The sequence below is a fragment of the Ailuropoda melanoleuca genome, chromosome X (genome assembly GCF_002007445.2).
Source record: "Ailuropoda melanoleuca isolate Jingjing chromosome X, ASM200744v2, whole genome shotgun sequence".
Classification (NCBI taxonomy): domain Eukaryota; kingdom Metazoa; phylum Chordata; class Mammalia; order Carnivora; family Ursidae; genus Ailuropoda; species Ailuropoda melanoleuca.
In genome coordinates, this window is record NC_048238.1 from 13,544,019 (window position 1) to 13,566,550 (window position 22,532).

Genomic DNA, 22,532 nt, shown 5'->3' on the forward strand with positions numbered 1-22,532 from the left:
CTCATGTAAAGTCAGTTCCACATACACGTGTACAGCACACATTCATACTCTCCTACCCGGGTTCTAAAAGAATAAAACCGAATTTATTTTAAAACTTTATTTCTGCAAAGCCAATCAACAAGTGTTGGAGGGAAAAAGTGTAAAAGTTATTCTTGCATATTTGGGAACAGCAAGCACTTAGTTTGAGAAAACAAGGACTTAAAATAGTTGAATCAAAGGCAGTACCCTGCTACTTGTATTTTAAAACAACAGTGATGTTCTTTCTTAAACATTCCTTTCTTCCCTAAAAGCTACAATATGATACAGTACGCAATAGCTCACTTGAAAGTGCTAGAATCAGAAGGTAAAGAACGCCATATGCCATCCCACTTACATTTCCTACTATACAATGCCTTTTCGGCGCTTGATAAACCAAGCATTCGTGTAGCATTACATTCAACAGAAACATTTCTTGTACTTTGGGTTTTAAGATCCTTGCCCCTCCAGTTCCGATGTTGTGACATCTGACTCTTCATCATTGTAAATATTTTCAGCCTGGAGAGGACAACCAAATAAATGCATAGGTAAAACTCCCCACGGTTTTTACAAAATTTCCTAAAAACCGCATTTAATTCCGTCCAGATTCTAGGATTCACTGGACAGCATGTTTCTGTATTGGACATTTTTAGAGTAATTTGCTTAGTTTTCCCCCCCAGACTTGAATGAGGAAAACCCAGGGCCAGTGTTCTCATTTGGCAGGGTAGCCCACCTGTATACTGAGCTGCCCAAGCTCTACTACTTTCTATTGTAAAAAGCGTTTCCCAAATGTGTTCCGAGCATCCCTGAAAGGAAGCATTGGCCCTCCAGTTAATGAGAGAATTAACACCACCTCAGAAACATAAGGTACCTAGTACTCAGCATCTGAGAACTCATGGACACTTTGCTCCCATATCCTTCATGCCCATGACCTAGCAGACGCTGGACCTACAGCAGTGACGCCAAGAGCCCAGCTGATGAAGCGTACAACAGTCAGGCAAAGCGGAACAGAGGCCGTGTCCCCCATCTGTGTGTAGACACAGATTTCTCCTGACCTGACAGGTGCATACTGAACTAAAGACTTGTTAAAATGGAGAAAGGTCTTTAAAATATCACATCAAATTTAGAAAGGCAACAATCTATAACAAACATTTCAAATAAAGAGTTCGTCTCTTCATTTGGGAAAAATAAATACTTTAGCTCACCATTTGCCATATTTGCATGATGTTATCTTCAGACACCGAGCAGATGACCCAAGGCTCATTGGGGTTCCAACTAAAATCTGATATCTTGGCAGTGTGTCCTCCATGAATAAACTGTTAATAAGAATTTTAAAAAGCTTCTGTTTCATATCTTGTTAGAAGTTTTTAGAGCATCAGTCTTGCAACTGAGGTTTAAAGGGAGGGGTTTACAGGCTTAGTAATCTACCCCTCGCTTCTAATTTTGCACATTTCCAAACCCTCAAAAAAAGTGATAGAACAGTACAGTGAATGCCTGGATACCCTTGGCCTACATTCCCCAGATACAAATATGTTCACAGGTGTGTTTTCTTACACAGACATACCTGCTAAGCCACCCCGAAGTACTCCACCCCACATCACCCAAAAGTAAGGACCTTTTTCTACACAACCACAATGACATTTCCATACCTATTATATTTAACATTCAGCATTATCAAATATATGTAGTTCGGTACAAATAGTTAAGGCAATAAATTTCCTTAAAGTTCTGTTACAGACTCTCAAAACTGGCCCACCTGAGGAGTCTCCTGGTTCTTCTGTAGCTTCTGCCTGTTCCCCCTTCTCCCTCTTGCTAAAAGGAAGGCACACCTCCCAGCCACCCTTCATTTTTCAAAGGAGCATCACTCAAGGTGGGGCTCCAAAAGCAAAAGCCCCATGAAGACTATGCAGAAGGCTTTGCTATGAAATGACGAAGGGGGCAGAGACTCCCTCCCTATAAGACACAGCCTCATGGGAAGGCACTTGACGACTTTCCTTACCTCAGAATTAAGAATCAGGAGAAACCGTTCTCACAGGGACAATATGAATACAGGGTTTTGGACTGAGATGTCACACTTCCTGACAAAGTCTGATTTGACTCAGGTTGACAATTAGGTTACATACAAGGTAACTATTTTACCTAATAATTTTTTCAGTTTAAAAATGATAGGAGAAAAACAGCTTTTCAGCATCATGTTAAGGGGGACATAAGAAAAAATATGTTAAGACCACAGGGTTGGAATACATAAGGAGTCCTCAAATCAAGATATTGTTATACTAAAATTACAGTTAGCATCCAGTTTACCACAAGTTAAGTGTCCCTTGATTTCAGACTCTCCTGTGAAAGGAGCAAAATCCTAGTGGATTTCCTCAAGGACCACAAAATTGTTAAAGAACCATAATATACAGGGTACCCCAAAATAGCTGGAAACCTTGAAAACATGCCAAGTACAAGAATCAGTCACAAAAGACCACCTTATATTACATTTCTATGAACTATCTAGAATAGGCAAATCTAGAGATACAAAGTAGATCACTGGTTGCCAGGGGCTGTGGGAAGGAGCAGACTGGGAGGTGATAAAGAGTAGAGTTCCTTTTTGAGGGGAACAAAATGTTCTAAAACCGACTTGTGGCGACAACTGTACATTTCTGTGAATAAACTAAAAACCATTGAATTATATCCTTTAAATAGGTAACTGTATGGTATGTGAGTTATATCTCTAAGTTTTTACCAAAGTAAAATAAGTACAAATAGCTGGACAAAAACAGCTGATTGCAACACTTCAACTTTAAAACTATGAAGCCATGCATCACAAAACAGACTTTTCCGATTAAGTCACTCAATAGAGAATAAACCATTTAGGTGCTGTCATCTGTCTAGGATCGTTTACTGAGAAATGCTCTTCTTTAATTAGCAGTGCACAGAACATGCTGGCACGTCTGCGTGTCATCACACCCGCGTGTCACTTTCTGGCCATTGCTGTTGGGCATGGTAACACACTGGACAAGGAGTAAGAGGATCTTGGATGTCTGTGCCACATGGGGTCTAGTGAGCATCTCCTGTATGTAGGGCTCTCCCTCAACGGCCGCCTTCACCTTTTAAAAGTGGTGGGCAAAGCCCAAGTGTACCAAAAATTAGTACTGGCCTAAGAATCAAAAATATGTTACAGAAGAATGACCATCTGCCAAATAACTGGTGAAGACGAATGTGGATTCTGAGCGAAGAAGAACCATTGCTAAGTCTGACCATGCTCAACAGGGAAGGGACCTGAGGCGTGTACTGAAGAGCTCAGAGACAGAAAGGAAGAGGACTGACAGGACAGACACACCACAAAAACCTTCAAAGGGCCGAGGAGATGCCGAATGATTCAATTAGGAGCAGGAGGGAGATGGTAGACATTTGGCACCAACAAGACTGAGAATGCTTTCATTTTCTGTGCAGGGAACTTAAGAATCCGGTCACTAAAACATGTCTGTACTGTTAGATAATGTTAAGTATTGCTAACTGAATATCAATACCTAGCCTCCACCCCCCCCCACAAAAAAAAAACACCCTAAGAAATATTACAAGTGGGAATCAGTAAGAAATTACACTATTTTCCAGGAGCCCAAATTCTTAGTGAAATATTCATAAAAACCTACTGTGCTCTATTTACTATTTTCAATAAATGTCAAAACCCAGTCAGAAAAACCTTCAAGACCTCCAATTTGAAATCATCTCCAAGAGCTAGCATTTGAAGTTCTGACTCATTTTCCAGATTCATGGATCAATGACAAGTAGTCCAATCTGCATATGATATTTCATCTTGCATAAGAAACCCAATATATACCAGGAGTTCTGGAGGCCCATCTTCTGCGTCTTCTGCTGATTGTTCTTCTCCAATTTTGCTATCAAGAAAGAACACAATGCTGTCATTACTGAAATTCTTGTAGATGGCATGAACATTCACAAAACCAGCATCAGCCGACAAAGGGCATCTGAAAACATACACTCTCTAGCAACAACTTATTTCTATACTACTGTCAATGATAACTTCTATATTAATTACTGGTTGAAGGGTGGGATGTTCACTTCTGGAAATGATAAGAGCTGTTCATAACTGAAGATGCAGCACAGAAATTGATAATAATAAATATTAAATTCATTATTTAAAAAAATAAAATACATTAGTTTTAACTGTGGCTATTTGCTGCACTGGATTTAAACGGTGAAACATAAGGTACAAGCCAAGGTTTGGAGAATCTGCCAACAGTCCCAACAGTGAAATCACTCTTAAGTTACACACCAAATATCAGCCTTGATAGCCCCAAGGTGGACTTTGCTAGTAATAACTGCCGAAAAGCAACCAAAACACAAAACCTTCCAAGTGATACTTTCTTTTTCTTCCCGTTAAACTCAAACCAAACACATGGGACTGCTAGACAGTGATGTGTACCCTCCTGTCAGGACCCTTTTAATCTGTGATTTTATCCAATGTAATGTAATTTTAGTAGTACGCAAGTCATAAAATAATTAAGAAACTTTACAATGCCTACAAATTTATTATTAGCACCTTTAGGGACAATACAGCTGCCAGGGCATCAGACTTTCAAAGCTTGCTGCTTCACTTCATAAACCACTATAGTTTTCAGTTTCTAATTTTACTACTAAAATTGTTTTCAAATAAAATAATGTATACTCAAATATCCACTTTTAAAGATTGTCTGCATTTCTAAGATTCTATCATGGCCAGAGTTTGTTCTATATGAACACGGAACATTAGATGTTCAGAAGTTTTACAATATAAGCATTTTATTCCAGTGTTTTATGTTCTATACACTAAACGGCCGGCCTACGGTCTCTGTGATTAAGGTGGCCTTGGTTTTAATAAACTAAAAACTTAGTCTACTTTAAAGCAATACATATAAGTATTTTAAATAAGTTATTTCTTGGTAATGATTTAAACTTAGGATAATGACAACTTAGAGGGAAGTATATATAACTGAACATCTTTATTAATGGCTCTAAAGGCTCAGACAAAAAAAAGTAAAGGAATCTGAAATTCTTAGAATGGCAACTCTGAAATCAAGGAACTTTGCAAAATTGGAAGGAACTCTATATAATGAGCCCAAGAACATGAGCTCTCTTACAGCATGGCCTGTGCTTATCCCATTCCCAGGTGTATCCCCGGCAGTTACATAGCCCACAGCAGCTCACCTCCTCAAAACAAACCAATGAAAGCACAGAAGAGCAAATGATAGAAACACTCTAAGAGTGCAGGTATCATGTGAGCTCCAATGAGACATGAACAGCTAACATCTATACCCTTTCTATACCAAGTCTTTTCAATACAATCACTTGTATCGTTAAGACATACACACGCCCCCAACTTCATGCCTGAATATCAACAATAAAAACTCTCTTCGTATAAATTTACTTTGCACTCCATTTGCTGATTCACTTCTATTTTACAGAACAAAGACTCTTCAGGAAGGTACTTGAAAGTTGCTTTAACATTTGACCTATTAAACTGGGGTCACCAGTTTACAGCAGACTACTCTCTACTTTATGAACTACATCACCCATCAGATTAGCATACTTAAGCAGTTTCTTGTCACCGGATTCGGAGTTACCTTAAATCCCACACATTCAGGCGGCGATCAGTACCACTTGAAGCCAGAATAGTTTCGTTATGTGGAGACCAGTGGACCTAGCAACACAGATTTTAAAGTGTGAAGTATCATCTGTTCCTAGGTTTGTATTATTCTAATCCTTGAGATTTTCCCATCTTCCGTTCTGTATCCTCTCCTTGTCCCATCCTTTCAAGTACTCTTAAAGGGCCCATCTCCTCAGCCCGCTCTCCAGGAAGGTCACACTCCAATACAGGGGAGCTCGGCTAGGAATCCCCATAGAGTTATTCAGCCCCATAACTATCCTAGAAGCTTCTCAACTTTTCAATGAAATGTATCTTAAACCTATGCACTGAAACCATCTGAAACCACATACAAGGCATTTTTTTTCCCACTAGAAGGACCCACCACACTGGATACCTTAACTAAAGAACCCTTGGATTTCACTTTTTATATCGATTCTGTTTTGCAAGACTTTTTCTACTTCTAAAGTCATAATCTCACAGAGCTCCAAGTTACTTCCCACTAGTTAACTTATACAGAAGAGGAACTTAAAAAAAAATACATAGCATACCTGCTATAAAAGCAAAAAGATTTTAAATTTCTCCCATCAAAAAGTTACTAAAAACCTGACAGAGACACCAGAAAACTGCCACATACCTGGAAAATTTCATCTTTATGAGATTCAAAGGTATGGAGTTTTAACTTTAAATTACGCAGATCCCATAAAGCTACAGTCTGAAGAGAAACAACAAATGAAAAGGGTTCATTTCTGCGCTTTATGTAAGAATTTTAGAATATCCGACTGTAGCACAAGACAACTGGATTCATAAACACCAAATACACAAAAACTTAGAAACCTTATCTGCAGAGCCAGTGGCGAGAATGAACTCGCTGTAGGGGTTGAACGACAGGCAGTTGACCTCGGCGGTGTGCGCATCCACCAGGTGGCTTGGCTTGGAAGTGGTATTGGACCTGGTGTCCCATCTAAAATACAAAGGCACAAGGCACACAGCACAAGACGAAGCCACCCAACCCTCCCCAGCTTCTCACACCTGTTTCCAGGTTCACACCACTCCATACCCCCCTTATCTCTGCCATGCTCGCTCCTTCACAAACACCCCAACCACATACAAAGCTGCCAATTCAGATTTCCAACCACTGAGTGACATATTCTAAACCTACAGAAAATAAATTAGAGCTATCATTTCCGGTTTCTTGTTTATTAGATTCCTGTCTTAATACCACCTATTTCAAGCATACACCAACTACTACATAGAGAATAATGTAACAATTTGATACCTACAACCTAGCCTTATCAAATTTTACTATTTGGCCACATTTGCCTCAGATAGTAGTTTCTTTATGAAATAAAACACACTATAGGTGGCTGAATGCAGCCCTGTGGCCATGACCTGATATAATCATTCTTACCCCCATCTTCAAAGTCACTGTGACCCTGATTTTGACATTTAATACTACCAAAAGCAAACTGTTTCTTCATATTTACTTATCTGTTTTCTTTTTTCAAGTAAAAAATGGTGTTCATTCATACAGCATAGTAACTTTTATACAAAAAAACCATTACACATGTATGGTTTCTTGTATGTCAATTATATCTCACTAAAGTGTTTAAGGCCAGTATGTAACTTAAAAAAAATATCAAACCATAGGCCACCACAATCACTGATGGTCATTCAGGACACCCATATAGCCAGACCCCACTGAACCCTCCACCTTACATCATAAGTTTCTGATCATCAGCAACGGATCCAAATAAGGACTCATGTAGCAGATGCCAGGCCACATCCTCTACAACAGCTGAGTGGCCAGTGAAGATGGCTTTAGCATCCACAATCTTGCCTTCCTTTGGTCCTGCATTTATATCCCACAGACAGACAGTCTAAAGAAGGAAAAAAAACAAACAACCTTCATTAACTAGGGGCTCCTGGCTGGCTCAGTCAGAAGTGTGTGACTCTTGATCCCGGGGGGTCATTGAGTTCGAGCCCTGTGCTGGGTGTAGAGATTACTTACAATAAACAACTTAAAAGATGATCTAACTATATAAAAGGTAGAAACAAACACAAGAGAGAAGACACATAAACAAAAGTGAAGCTTCTGAAACAGAAGAGTGTATGCTTGTAGCGTTCATCATCTGAGATGCGGAGGGCAAGAAAACGATACAATAATGGGGACGGGGAAACCAAGCACGATAGCAGGCAAGAGACAATCAGGTTCGAGTTTCTACTGACATACCTTCAGTCAAATATCTAAAATTCATCTAGATTACACAACTCAACACTGAGAGCCCAACATTTGATATCTACTGAACAGATATTCGTGTCCTAAAAATTCACACAGCGTTGGAAGACTGGAAATTAAAACTAAAACATGTTTCCTAAACAGCAAAAATCTTTGGATAAGTCTCTCACTTTATAGCAGAAACCACTACAAACATTAGGAAGTGGGATAACCCAGTAAATAACCCAGAAACCCCAACTAGGCTACTCTGAAAGGCCAAAGCTTAGGGCCTGCGGACAGATCCCCACAGCATGCTCCTCAAAACATCAGCAGAATCCAAGCAGAGGCCATGGGCCTTCCCCAGGCCTCAAAGATCACAGATCAGCAGACTCTGGGACCTGAGTCTTCAAGTGACAACCATCACAAAGTTAAGAGGAAAGTTTTTATGAAAAAACATTGCAAGCTATAAGGCAATGATTGTCATCCAAATGGTTTAAAATAAAGGATAATTCCATTAAAGTATATTTGCTGCAATAATTCCACTGACACTGGTATGGGGTTCATCTCTTAGAAAATCACTTTCTTATCAGAGTTTCTGTAACAAAGCTATTTCCTGCTAATAGCTATTTACCCAGTAACAAAAAAAAATAGTTTTACGTAATACACACCCTTAGTCTTTGCTGATACACACTCAGACGCACAACTGACAAGCACTGAAGAGAAAGGAACATGTAGAGCTCTCGCTGACCTCCCCTGCTCACTTTAGAAGGATCCTGGGAAGATTAGCAAGATGCCTGGCACATGCAGAGACCTTGGAAAACATCAGCTATTATTATAACTAGCAACTCCCAGCCCGGAGCCTTCAAAATGCACTAGTAATTAAGTTACTGAGCATAACCTATCCTCCCTGTTCCAGGGACTCAACCACACCACACCCACTTTGAGGGAAGTGGAGGAAAGCCTCCTTTTGGAGAACTAAGGGATACCCTTGCTTCCCAGCCTCCCTTGTGGTGGGGACACAATTTTGGCTCCATCAGTCTGACCACGATTCTGAATTGTGAACATCAATAGGGAAATCTGTTCTCATGACTGCAAATGTGGAGTGGGGGGGTTGCACAGCATAGAGTAACAACCACTGGCCTCTCCTCTCTGTTCTAGGCCATTTTCTAGCCAGCACAGCAATTCTGTGAGCTACCCTGCCCAATTCCCTTCTGATAAATTCCTTTTCTGTTTGCATCAGCCAGAGCTGGTTTTGGTTGCTCGCAGCTAAAGATTCTTAACTGGGCCAATTATCTACTTTCAAAATTAAAAAAAAGCATAACAGAAATTGTGACCAGTAGAAATATAAAGGAGGTCTGTGATGTGATGGGCCCTGTTCTAGGCAGGAGGATATACATACTAAGGAAGAAGGTAAAGAACCTGCGGCCAAGTTACAAGAGCTTTCAAAAGCTCCAGAAGTCTACTCTCAGCTCTGGGCTGGAATTACAGCAAACATGTTTTGCTTACAGTATGGAATCCACGAAGGAAGGTATGGAGCTGTAGGTGGCAAGAATGCCACAAACACTGATCTACAATAAACTAACAAGATCACTTTGCATTTGTGTGGTACTTTTGTTAAAATACTTGTATTAAGGATGCCAAGATAACTCAATAGGGAAAGGTTAGTCTTCTCAACAAATGGTGCTAGAAAAAACTAGATAACCACATGTGGAGAATGAAATTGAACCCCTATGTCACACCATATACAAAAATTAACTCAGAACGAATAATAAGAGCTAAAGGTATGCAATTCTTAGAAAAAAAACATAAATGTAAAAATCTTTGTGATGTTGGATTATGTAATGGTTTCTTAGATATGATATCAAAAGCACAAGTGACAAAATAAAAAATGCATAAACTGGACTCAAAATTCGACTTTTGTGCTTTGGAGGACATCACCAGAAGAGTGAAAAGACAACCCACAGAGTGGGAGAAAATCTTTTGAAATCCTATCTGATAAAGGACTTGTATCCAGAATATAAAAAAGACTCTTACAACTCAATAAAAAAAAAACCCAAAATTTAAAAACAGAGAAGGGATTTGAATACATATTTTTCCAAAGATGATCTATAAATAGTCAATAAGCACATAAAAAGATACTCAACATCATTAGTCAGCATCACCACAAGGAGATACCACTTCACCCCCACCAGGATGGCTATAATAAAAAAGACAGACAACAACAAGTGTTGACGAGGATGTGGAAAAACTGGAAGCCTCGGGTACACATTGCTGGTGGGAATGTGAAGTGGTGCAGCTGCCTTGGAAAAGCTTGGCAGTTTTTCAAAAAGTCAAACATAGAGTTACCATATGACCCAGTATTTCCATTCCTAGGTAATTACCCAAGAGAGATGAAAATCTACATCCACACAAAAAAACTTACACAAAAATGTTCATATAGCAACATCATTCAAAATAGCCCCAAAGTGTTTAAAAAAAAAAAAAAGGAAAAGCAAAAAGCCCCAAATAGAAAGAACCCAAATGTCCATCAACTGACAAATGAATCAATTCTGGTATATCCATACAATAGACTATTCAGCCATAAAAAGGAGGGACATATTGACCTATGCTTCAACATGGATGAGTCTTGAAAAACTTATGCTAAATGAAAAGAAGCCAGACAGAAAAAAAGCACATATGATTCCATTTATATGAATATCAAGAGACAAATCTAGAGAGATCAAAAGTAAATTAGTGGTTCCCAGGAGCTGGGGGAAGTGGGGAGTGACTGCTTAACGGGTATGGAGTTTCTTTTTGTGACATTTGATGAAAATGTTTCAGGATTCGATAGTAGTGATGATTGAACAGCTTTGTGAATACACTAAAACCCGATGAATTGTACACTTAAAAAGTAAAAAATAAAATGTAATTTCTGTTTATCAGGTCACACAAACACTTCATAGTTTCCATTACAGAGGTACATTTGTAAATAATGGGACACCTTTTGCCCACCTTCCCTCCATTCTAAGACTGCTTCAAAAGAGCTCTGTGGAATCCTAACGCTCCAACAGGGCAGTATGATAACCATTGCTCTGAATCCTGTGAAAATGTTATCACAACAATCAGGAGAATTATCTATGAAAACCTTTCAACTATACAGTCCTCCTTCAGTGCACAGCTCTCCACGACAGTCTTTAAGTACATAAGATTAGAAAGAATAAGTCTCTCACATGATCGTCTGATGCACTTAGGAGATGTCCACTCAAATTCGAATTCCAGGAAAGACCATAGCCTTCCTTTTGGTGGCCTCTTAACCTAAGATCAGGATTACATTCTCCACTTGGGTCTAAAAAAGAAAAGAAATACATTAACTACTAAGTGATTTTCTGTTTATCAGAACTAGTAAAAGCAATCCTCAATCCTCACTCCTCACTGAATGAGCCATAACATTCATTATAATGTTTGAAGAACCATCAAACACCAGCGACGACTTAGGACTTGGTCTGACCCACGACCGCCCTGAAAAGCTGTTCTCTCTGCTTCATTTCAAATACTTAATTCAAACCAAGCCTCAAGACCATAAAGTGACTAGTTTCTTTGCAAATACAAGTACTAACTCCAATACAGAATACTGAAAACTATAGGTATCCCCTCAAATTTGAGTAGTGGCAAACCACCCCACCCCTGAATCAATTTTTTTCAAACAGGTTTGTGAGGAAAGAGTTAACACAGATCTGGTTGCTCAGCCCTTGCATGTCTCCAGGGTAGCTTGCAACCATGACTGACCCTTAGCCAACCCCTAGGAATGTGACCCTCACAAAATTCTTCATGTCACCGACTGATGAAGTAGTGTGTGCCCAGAGCAGTGAGGCATGCTGTAGCAAGCTCGTCAGGACTTGCAGGACCGTTTAGCAAGATTCATGATGTATCTGGCTTCACTGCTGGGGTCCTGAACTGCCCTTACCATGGCTGGTCATTGAACAGAATGTTCCTATGTGACCAGACCTCTATAAAAACACCAGATCCTGAGATTCAAACAGCTTCTCTAAGCAGAGACACTGATCACATGCCCCTTTGGTCTGCTGCTAGAGAAAAAGCATGTTCTACGTGGCTGTAGTGGGAAAGGACTCAGAAGCCTATGCCTGACCTCTCTGGACTCTGCCTGATATGTATCTTTTCCTCCTGCTTTTGCTCTGTATCCTCTGCTGTAACAAACCCTAGCCAGGGGGCACCTGGGTGGCACAGCGGTTGAGCGTCTGCCTTCGGCTCAGGGCATGATCCCAGCGTTGTGGGATCGAGCCCCACATCAGGCTCCTCCGCTGCGAGCCTGCTTCTTCCTCTCCCACTCCCCCTGCTTGTGTTCCCTCTCTTGATGGCTGTCTCTATCTGTCGAATAAATAAAACCTTTAAAAAAAAAAAACCCTAGCCAGTAGTATAACCTGCTGGGACGTCCTTCTGTTACATCAACTGAATTTTCAGGGTGGTGATGGGACCCCTGAAACAATTTTTAAACCTTTAAAAATCATAGATTATAGTTTGAACGACCTCAAAGTAATTATTTCAAATCAAGAAAAATGTTCAAGCAATGGCCTGATTTCTTTACTACATACCTGGTTTAGCAGGATGCTTTGTATAGTCAAAAACCAGCACATCAGAAGATGGTGTTTTCGTAGCAATGATGTGAGGATTCTGCGGCATGTAACGAGCACGGTTTACTTCTCCTTCATGGTTAATTTTAATTTCACATTCAATTTTTCCTGTTACAGAACCAAAGCCACCAAATTCTAATGTGAGAAGAAAGAAATAAACACATACACTTACGATTAAAATTCACAAGTCATTTAGTTTAATCCACCCAACAGATTTTAACCTGACATAGTAGAACACAAATTAACTAAAGAACACAAAAATATGGGTTCACTGGCCACCTGGAATTAATTTATTCTCAAATCTCATTTGAATTGGAAAATGTTGATAGCTATTTTATGTGTTAATCGTTTCACCTTGGATTTAGAATAATTAAAAACTGGCCTCTTTCAGTTGTGAAGAGGATGTAATTATTCCCTAAAATCAGAAATCCATGCTAACTAACCCCCACCCAACCCTAAGACACAGACATATTGGCTCCGTCAGCATACCGAATTCAACTGCTAGTGGAATGCCAAAGCTAAAAGGAGGGGGCTAACGTCTCTCTCTGCTGTGTGAATAAGACTACAGTGTTGAAGTTATTAAAAAGACCTTGGAAAAGTAACAAAGCCACATAAAAAGTATAAGGAACTTCTGATAAGCAGAAAGATAATAGCAGAAAGAATACAAGTAGAGAACATCTAAGCAGATAACGCCAAAAAGAACATTTTCTTTTTTGTGTTTATAGATTAAGAACTCGAATAGTTGCTGCCGCTTAAAAAGTTCGGAGGTTTCACACTGTAACTGTGTTATTTCTTCCTGACCTATATTGGTGCTTCTCTGCACATTCCTTTTTTGATCCCCCTGTGTCTCAGGTTAGGGAACACTAACTCAAACGCCTAACAGAGCCAGGCAGGTAACAAGTAAAACAGCCTGGCTGGGTCCTGGAGAAAACCAACTGAAAGCAGCAAAACATTTCTCAGTTTCAGCCAGCTCTTGCTATATGGAATGCTTAATGAACACTGGCTCCCATGGTTTAATATTGGCATTCAGCCATTCTTCTCTGTGGCAAACACAGCTTATTATTCTGTGTGGCTGAAAATCATAGACCATTCCATACAGCTACTCCCACACAACTATATACAATCACCTCTTTCCCTCTCAGCACGTTCCCTTTCCATCATGTCAATGGGAGAAATGTAGCCCAATCTTTCTGAGATTGCCACCCATCCTGAGACTCTGCTCCAAACCCGCCCTGACTTTGCTTTTCAACACACCCCCCACCCCAAAGGGCTCTACCATTTCTAATATAAAGACACTCAAGTTCCCTAATTCCTTTCCTTAAACAAACTGAATAGCTCTCATTTAAAAAAAAAAAAAAAAAAAAAAAAGGATTTCCAGGTAAGATTTACTTTCAACATAGGGCCTTGTTTTCTCAAATTCAAAAGTTTGAAAATAAAAACCACTATTTTAATGATAACAGTATCCATTAAAAAATACCGTAACTGAAAAGGTGTTAACCATGAATTATTTCAGTCACTTGTTGGAATGTAATACACTGAACAAGTGACTTCAGTAACTTAATACATCCATAAATTATGCAGAGACTAATTCTTAAGCCAAAAGCCCAATAAATACATACTTTAGGATTAAAAGCCACTAAAAATTTCTGATTACAATATTTACAGAAATAATGCATAAAGTTGTAGGGAAAAGGACTGTGAATTGTGGCAGTGGCAAAAGGATTAAATCATTTTGGAAAATAGTTTTATACTATTTTAAGCTGACAATGAATACACCACACAACTCAGCAATTCCACTCCACTAGATAAATTTTCCCACATGTGTACAAGGAGACACGGCAAGGATGTTCACTGAAGCACTGTTTATAAGAGCAAAATACCAAATAGATGCAATCCAACCATGCCCTGGTAGAAGAATGAATAAAGTAAGGTTTAATCACGATGGAACACTACACAGCAGTTAAAAGGAGACAGACATCTACATGGTACCTGCACATACACAAAATAGTATCCAAAGTAAAAAGCTGAAAAAAAAACCCCTCTCTCTATATTTACTACTGTATGAGTAATAAAAATACAGTAAAAAATGGCACACTAATTTCAGGACAGTGAAATTTTCTTCAAAGGAAGGCAAGTTAGGAAAGGGGTATGAGGTGGCAGGACTTTAGCTATAAAGTAATGTTTTATTTTCAATAAGAAAAAAATTAAAAGCAAATTCCTTAAAATGTTAAGATTAAACGTTTTAGGGCTATGCAGACAGCATTAACCCAACAGGTCTGGCTGCTTAGCCCTCACAGCTCTGTGGGACACTGAGACCATGAATGACCCTTGGCCAAGTCCTGGGAACATGGACCTCAGAATGTTCTTAACGTCACTGATAGATTGATGATTTTGTGGTGTACACCTGGAGCAATGGACCATGCTGTACCAGTTTGTCAGGGCTGCTTTGCACAAATACCAAGATTGACGACATACACCTGGTTTCATTACTGGGGTCCTGAGTTTCAGTTGTTTTAACTGGCTGCCAGCAGGATGTGCCTGTGAAAACAACCCCCCACAAAAACCTCAGATCCTGACACTCAGATGGGTTTCCCTGGGCAGAAGAGAGAGATTCGGCACATGTCCCTGTTGTTTGCTGCCAGAGAGAAAGCACATCGTGTGCAGCCCTGGAAGAGACTTGTGCCAGACCTCCCTAGATTCCCTGATGTGTACCTTTTCCCTGCTGCTTTTGTTCTGTATTCTTTACTGTAACAAACTTTAGCCATGAGTATAATTTGCTATTGGGTCTTGTGAGTCCCTCTAGTGCAATGACCAACCTTGGGTGATGGTGGAAAGACCACATCAGGGGAATGTATGTTTGACAGGGGAAAAAAGGAAGTCAATAGCTTCCATTAAAAAGCCACTATTAACTGCTTGGTACATACGCCTCCTGACTTTTTCCTATGCACAACCCAGACATATTATTACTTTTTACCAAAATTATTACTTTTTACTATAATCACACAAAGGAGTTACTCAATTTATTTTAGACACCTTTCGATACTGGGGCATACAGATTTGCCTCATTGTGAGTCTGTAAAATTTCAGATTTATCACATTCTTAGGAATTGCTGCACAGTATTTCAAACATTCCATATTGTGTTCAACCAATTTCCTACGAAACTAACATCTGGGTTGCTAGGCTGATCTTAATTTTTCAATCCTGCAAATAACGCTATTGTGAAATCCTTGTGCACATGTGAGCAAATAGTTCCATAAGATAAACTCCTAAAAGTTAAACTGCTGGGCCAAAGATAGTAATAGAAAACAGTAATAGCATATTAGAAAAAAAGGCACACGCCCTTAAACACCAATACTGGAATATATGGTATACCTACCACCCTTCTCACTGTCACAGTGGGAAGCATCAAACTGTGCGTCATCGTTCGGAATATGGACTCGAGCGACCACAAGATGATTCTGCTCATCAGATGTGTGAGTCCCCAGCACTAGCCAATGAAGGGCATAATCCTTTCCTTCCGGTCTGTTTAGGAAAGAAAATAAGTCACACTAACCCTACAACAAATCAGTTGCTAACAAATTCAGTCCATCACCAATCTCCATGCTCATAATCACTGATTTCTCATCTAAAAAACATCTTCCATTTTAATAAACTAGACATTTCTAATTTTCCAGTAACGGGCACAAGATAGAATGGAAAGTTTAAGCGTTCAGCCAAAAAAATTAGGTTCAAATCCTGGCTCAAACTAAAACTATATGCAATTCCTCAAATCACAACTTCCTGGGGGCCCGTTTCTTCACCTGAAAAACAGATATGAGTGAATGGCATGAAAACTCTTTATTAATGTTCATGGTGCTTAAAGTTTACGAAATGGGAAGTCTCAATTTTATGGGGGGAGCGGTGTCTTTCTTACCTTGTTCTATGGAACTCATTTTAAGGCTAAAGAACCTACTGATGCTTCCTGACACCCTAGTCCAAACAGTGATTTTTACATCTGTATCTATTAATGATGTTTTCCCATTTATATTATCTAGAATAGCAATTTTCACCTGTGCTCCATGGTCCCACCTCAGTGAGGAGGGTCAAGACATAAGGCTCTAGGCCCCAACACCAGACAAGTTAGGCTACTCATCTGTTTCTAAAGCTCAGTTGTTTAAGCCTCTGCCTTTGGCTCAGGTCATGATCCCAGTGTCCTGGGATCAAGGCCCTCATCTGGCTCCTCGCTCAGTGGGAGCCTGCTTCTCCCTCTGCCTGCGCACACACTCACACTCTGTCAAATAAATAAATAAAATATTTAAAAAATAAAGTTCAGTTGTACAAAGGATTCACTTGATTTTTAAAAAGGCCTGAGGGTTGCTTCGACAAATGTAATTTACTAATAACTTAAAAAAATAGGGGTGCCTGGGTGGCTCAATTAGTTAAGCGTCTGCCTTCGGTTCAGGTCATGATCCCAGGGTCCTGGCATGAAGAGCCACCTCAGGCTCCCTGTTCTGCAGGGAGTCTGTTTCTCCCTCTCCCCGCTGCTCCTTCTGCTTGTGCTCTCTCTCTGCCAAATGAATAAATAAAAAATCTTTAAAAAAATAAAAGATGAAATTTTACCAAGATTTGGCTTAATGTAAAAAAGAACAATAAATACATATACAACTCCAAGAACAGAATAAGGCAGCCATGGCTAAGCAACAGCAGCTTGTTTGAAAAAAGACATGAGTCTTAATGTATGTCCAGTGGCCAAAAATAGGATATGGCTATCTAAACAGTTAATTCCATCTTAGATGAACTTATATGGGGAGGGAGGAGGCAATGCATGGGAGCACTCACCCACTTATTTTTTTTTCACCCACTTATTTTTAAATGAGAAAAAACATACTTAGAAAATTAGGTTCTAAGCAATGTAGTTTAGGAGGACTAGGACAAAACGAAATCTTTGTAGCTCAAAATGAAAGGGAACTTAAACACATCTCATTAGAACCATTTGAAAAGAAATAGGAACGCTTGAGAGAAAAAAGGCACCACAGAGCAATATTAAGGCTAACATAAAAGGAAGGAAGTGACTAATTTTTAGGGAGTTAAACAGAAAAAACAGGACCTTTCTAAGGAGCACGGTCCCAACATGGACTGGAGGATCTGAAAACTTAGACTCTAAAATTAAATTCACGTATCCCCTGACACAATAATAAGGATTTTTTTTTTACTGGAAATCCTTTCATCTCCATCATTAAAATACAAACCTATTTTCCTGAACCAATCAATATTACAATGTTTTCCTCCAATACTGAATGCACCTAAAGCTGCAGAAGCACACATGTTAAAAGACCTTGTCCATTTTCAGTGCCAGCATTCTTTGATCACTTGGACTCCACTGCTAAGAAATTCACCTAACAATCACAGATTATCACAAGGTTATTCTCAGTAGCATTGTCTTAGTGGCAAAAGACTGATAACAACCTAAATATCCATCAATAAAGAACTGGTGACATAAATTATAATATATTCATAAATGGAATTCTATGGAGCCCTTAAAACGAAAGAGCACATCTAAGCATGCTGACAGAAGTCTCCAATATAAACTACCAACTATAAAGTCAAGTGAATAACTTGATAACATAAAAAAAGATGGAGGGGAGGGTGCCTGGGTGGCTCGGCTGGTTAAGCGACTCTTGGTTTCGACTAGGTCTTGATCTCAATGGGTCCTGGGATGGAGCCCCATGTCAGGCCCCAGAGAGTCTGCTTAACTTTCTCTCTCCCCCTCACCCTCTGCTCCTCCCCCTGCTCATGTGCACGTGTGTGTGCGCGCGCGCGTGCGCGCGCTCTCTCTCTTAAAAAAAAAAGATGGAGGCTAGATATGTGTATGTACTTATTTCTGGAAGGATGGGTAAAAAAAAAAAAAATGCCAACAATGACTGTCTCTGCTCTGGGTAATAAAATCAGAAGAATAAGGGACATGGAAGGGGAACTTATATTTGACTCCATGCACTTTGTACCACTTGAATTTGAATGATTACAAACATTTTTTAGTAGAGAGTTAGTCTCAATACGTTAGTAACAAATTATTTAATAAAAGATATGGAATAATGAAATTACTTCTTAGAAATACCTAAATAAAAAAAAATTTTTTTTTTTAAAGATTTTATTTACTTGACAGAGAGAGACAGCCAGCGAGAGAGGGAACACAGCAGGGGGAGTGGGAGAGGAAGAAGCAGGCTCACAGCTGAGGAGCCTGATGTGGGGCTCGATCCCATAACGCCGGGATCACGCCCTGAGCCGAAGGCAGACGCTTAACCGCTGTGCCACTCAGGCGCCCCCTTAAATAAAAATTTTAACAAGGCAAATCCACTATGTGGACAATTATCTAACTCAGTTTAAGGACAAGAGTTCAGAAAGTGCAAGTAATCATTAGGAAGTATGTTGTATGTAGTATGTAGGTAGAAGGCAGGCCTTATGAGGTTGACTACGATCTAGTTCCTCAAAAACTCAGGGAATAAGAGTAGCCAACATTTCCAGTGTTCCATATAGTAACAAAACACAATCACAGTCCCTTAATACTCCAAACAGAATCCTGCAAAAGCACCACACAGCCATCCTCAACATCCAAGAATGCAGGCTGGCTGGCATTTTCTTGCATTCCCAGAGCAACTGCACATCCCACAACCAGATCCCACTTCTTTGTATGCGAAGAACACCGCGGAATACATAATTTGAAGTATTTTCTGCTAAGTTCTTAAGTGTTAATATAAAAGCAGTATGTGGGGGGAGGCTGGCTGGCTCAGTAGGTGGAGCATGCAACTCTTGGATCTCAGGGTTGTTAAGTTTGAGCCCCACGTTGGGTGTACAGATTAAAAATAAAAATCTTTAAAAAAAAAAAAAAGCAGTATCTGGGCTAAGAAGATACAGATCTATCATCTTTAAAATTGTTACACAAAACATATTATAGGTAACATTTCCAAAAGACTTGAATAAGCAGTTTTCATTGGAATCCAAATGGAGAAAGTTATTACACTCTAATAAATTATTTCTGAATACAAAGGGGTAGGAAAATTACCATCGGTCACCACTTACTGCGTACTTACTCCATGCCAGCACTTTAACAGTGCATGATCTTATTTAATTCCCTCAAAAGTAGGCAGTCAGAACCGCAAGCACCTCGATTTACAGATCAGACAGCTTGGGGATAGAGACTGACCAATGTGCCCTAATTTAGCTATTAAGAAGCAGGGGGCAGGATTCAAACTCTGGTTTCTAAACTAGAGTCCCACACTGTTTTCTACTGTTAAGGTAGGTCAAAAAGATCCAAAAGAATGTAAATTAAGCTCTTAAAGCTTTTAATTTACTTAACAGGAATGGACAAAGAGTCAAAAGTACATGGTGTTCTAAATGGGAACCTGAATACCCTTAAGTATTTGATGGTCAAAATTGTTACATCAGTGCTTAGAAGCCTCCATTATTCATTTCTTGAGTACTCTTTCCACATTCGTATATCTACACTGATTTTTGGGAACCCCAATGGAACCCTACCTGTATGGAAAACAATGTTTGCATATGGAGAATCTGGCCATTAAAGGAGTAACCCTATATAAAATTAACTATTTCTTATTTTCATAACTTGTCTCAAAATCCCCTTCCTAGATTAGTTTTGTTAATCCTCATTAAATTATATGCTCACAATACCTAAATTTAATAGTTTTAAACTACATGGCCAAGTTCCTACTAGAAAAAGTGCCAGCGCAGGAGAAAGGTAGTCTAATACAGGGCTTGCCTCAACTCTGGGATACTCAGTTTGGGTTCAAAATCCCATTCTACCACTTACAGGCTGTGTGATCTTGGGAATTTCACTTAACATCTCCATTCCAGTTTCCACAACAGTAACACAAGGATAATAAAAAGTAATCACCGTATAGTCCTGAGTATTAAACCAAACAACGGGACACTAAACTGTTCAGATGTGCCAAGCCCTATTTTAAGTGTTCAATAATGCCAGCAATTATTACCAGGGAAATTTTAGAAATGGCTGAAAAGAACACTCTTATGAAGACCAACAACAACCTCAAAGTGTATTCCACAGTATTAGCTAATAACATCTTCTCTTTGGTGAACTGTTGCTAAATTCTTTTCCCCTTTGTCAATTAAAACCTACTCATATTGGGGTAGCTGAGTACATCGATGTGCTCACTTCTAAAACTCCATCAAAGCCATATGCTTATGATTTGTGCACTCTTCCATACATACCCTATTTTTCAATAAAGTTTTAAAGAAATCCATTAGTCTGCCCCCCCAAAATGGAGCTCTATATTTAAGCCCAAGTAATGTCGAATATGTTAGGTGCTTCCCACAAATATCATTAATCACACTTTATCCCCACATTTACATATCAGAAACCATCCCATAAGTCACCTGAGTTTTGAAAATATAAATCACCTGCCACCTCATCCAAGGGCTAAACTGATTACACGCTCCTGTTTTGTATGTGAAATGCCGACTAGGAAATTCAGGACAATAGTTAAATCTACGCAAAGTAAAAGTTGCCAGAAAACCCTTACTTAGTCACTTCAGGAAGCCACTGAACGGTAAGACTCGGCCACTGAAGAGCATGGGTCATAACCAGGTCATATAGAAACGGTGTATTCTTCTTCCAGATTTTATATTCTTCATTGATGACACGCTCCTCCACAGTATCTTCAAACACTGAAATTTGGAGAAAGCCCATACAATTAAGTGGCTGAGAGAAATCGAAGACAGAATCTGTACACAGATACTGGAGGTCACCTCGGGATGGCCACACCTAATCCACTCAGCTTTACCTCTAATTTGGACATGAACTAACTGCTCTTCCAGAACGTGGAGAGAATATTTATTAACACCAGGAAGCTTATTTTTTGCACTTAGAAATCAATACCGCTTGCATATACAGAATTGGGTAATTACACAGACAACGATTTTGTTTCGCCAGTTACAGCTGTTCGCACCTGTTCTAAGATGACGACCCGTATGTACAGGGGCTCCACGACCCACCCGGGGAGGCGAATCCACGTGTAACAGAAACCCCTCGGCCCGCTCTCTCCATCCCCCACCAGGAGAGGCCTCCACTCCCACGAAGCCCGCGTCAGCAGCCATAGACCGGCGTGTTCCGGAATCCCCCGGACAAGGGCCGCGACCCCGAAGCGGTCGACGCGCGCGCGTGGAAGCAGCAGCCGTGTCCGCTTTCCGGTGGCGGAGGCCGCCTCCGCCCGAGAGCCAAGGGCGCCGAAGGGAGCGCCGCCGCCGGAGGGGGGGAGGGGAGTGGGGGGGGAGGGGGAAGGGGGCCCAACCCGCGGCCCCGCGCCCGGCTCCGGAAGTGCTCGGAGCTCTCGTCGCGGTCCCNGCGCCCGCCGCCCCCCGCGGTCCCGGCGCGCGCCGCCCCGCAGGGCCTCTTACTCTCTTTACTCGCCATCTTGCGTCGGGTCGTTCGCCCCTCGCCGCCGCCTCGGACTCCCCTCGCTAGCCAACAGCAGCCCAATCGCAGGCGTTCCTGCCTCGCCCAGGCGCGTCACACTCTTCTAGCTCTCGAAGCGTGAGCTCCGTCTTACAGCCTGCGTGCTCCCCAAACGCTGCGTCCTTCTCTCCTACCTCCTCCCCGCTCGCGGGTACCGAGGTCTGAGGCGCTCTTCTCTCTCTCTCCAAACTTGGAACGAGACTTTTCAACCCGCGCCTCCCAGCCCGCCCAGGCAGCTGAGCGCAGGCGCATCCGCCCTGGGAAAAGTGAGAGGCGGCGGAGAGGCGGGCCTGGGAGCCAACGGCTCGGTCGTTTCAACCAATGAGGTGCGGCAGGCAGTTTTCACGCGGCGTTTGGAGGTGGGCTTCTGAGGATGGGCGGGGCGTTCCGCGGCAGGAAGTTGGTAAGGCGCAGGCGCGAGGACTCGCCTAGCGCTCCCAGGGCCGAGCGCGGGGGCGGATGGGGGCGCGCGGGGGTGGNGGCCCTGGCGGTGGGGTAGGAAGGGGGCAGGGAGACTGCAGCCGCTTAGCCAAGCAAAATCTCAGAGCGAGGGAGGAAAATGGTTTCTAGTC

General features: G+C 40.9%; 1 protein-coding gene across 3 annotated transcripts; it reads right to left on the reverse strand.

Annotated features, from left to right (window-relative positions):
- Nucleotides 1-82: 82 nt before the first annotated feature.
- RBBP7 (RB binding protein 7, chromatin remodeling factor) lies at nt 83-22,232 on the reverse strand. 3 transcript variants are annotated; one of them, XM_002920147.4, is made up of 12 exons: nt 21,903-22,232; nt 21,029-21,173; nt 15,871-16,016; nt 12,455-12,628; nt 11,075-11,190; nt 7,367-7,527; nt 6,485-6,611; nt 6,285-6,362; nt 5,628-5,704; nt 3,845-3,902; nt 1,221-1,331; nt 83-534 (listed from the first exon to the last, which is right to left on the reverse strand). In XM_002920147.4, the coding sequence occupies exons 1-12, from the start codon at nt 21,916-21,918 to the stop codon at nt 466-468; spliced, it is 1,278 nt and encodes a 425-aa protein (XP_002920193.1). In that variant the 5' UTR covers nt 21,919-22,232; the 3' UTR covers nt 83-465. The 3 variants fall into 3 exon arrangements, with proteins under 3 accessions (XP_002920193.1, XP_034505908.1, XP_034505907.1); XM_034650017.1 differs by lacking the exon at nt 21,903-22,232 and adding an exon at nt 21,455-21,617 and having other exon boundaries at nt 12,455-12,601; XM_034650016.1 differs by lacking the exon at nt 21,903-22,232 and adding an exon at nt 21,455-21,617.
- Nucleotides 22,233-22,532: the final 300 nt, after the last annotated feature.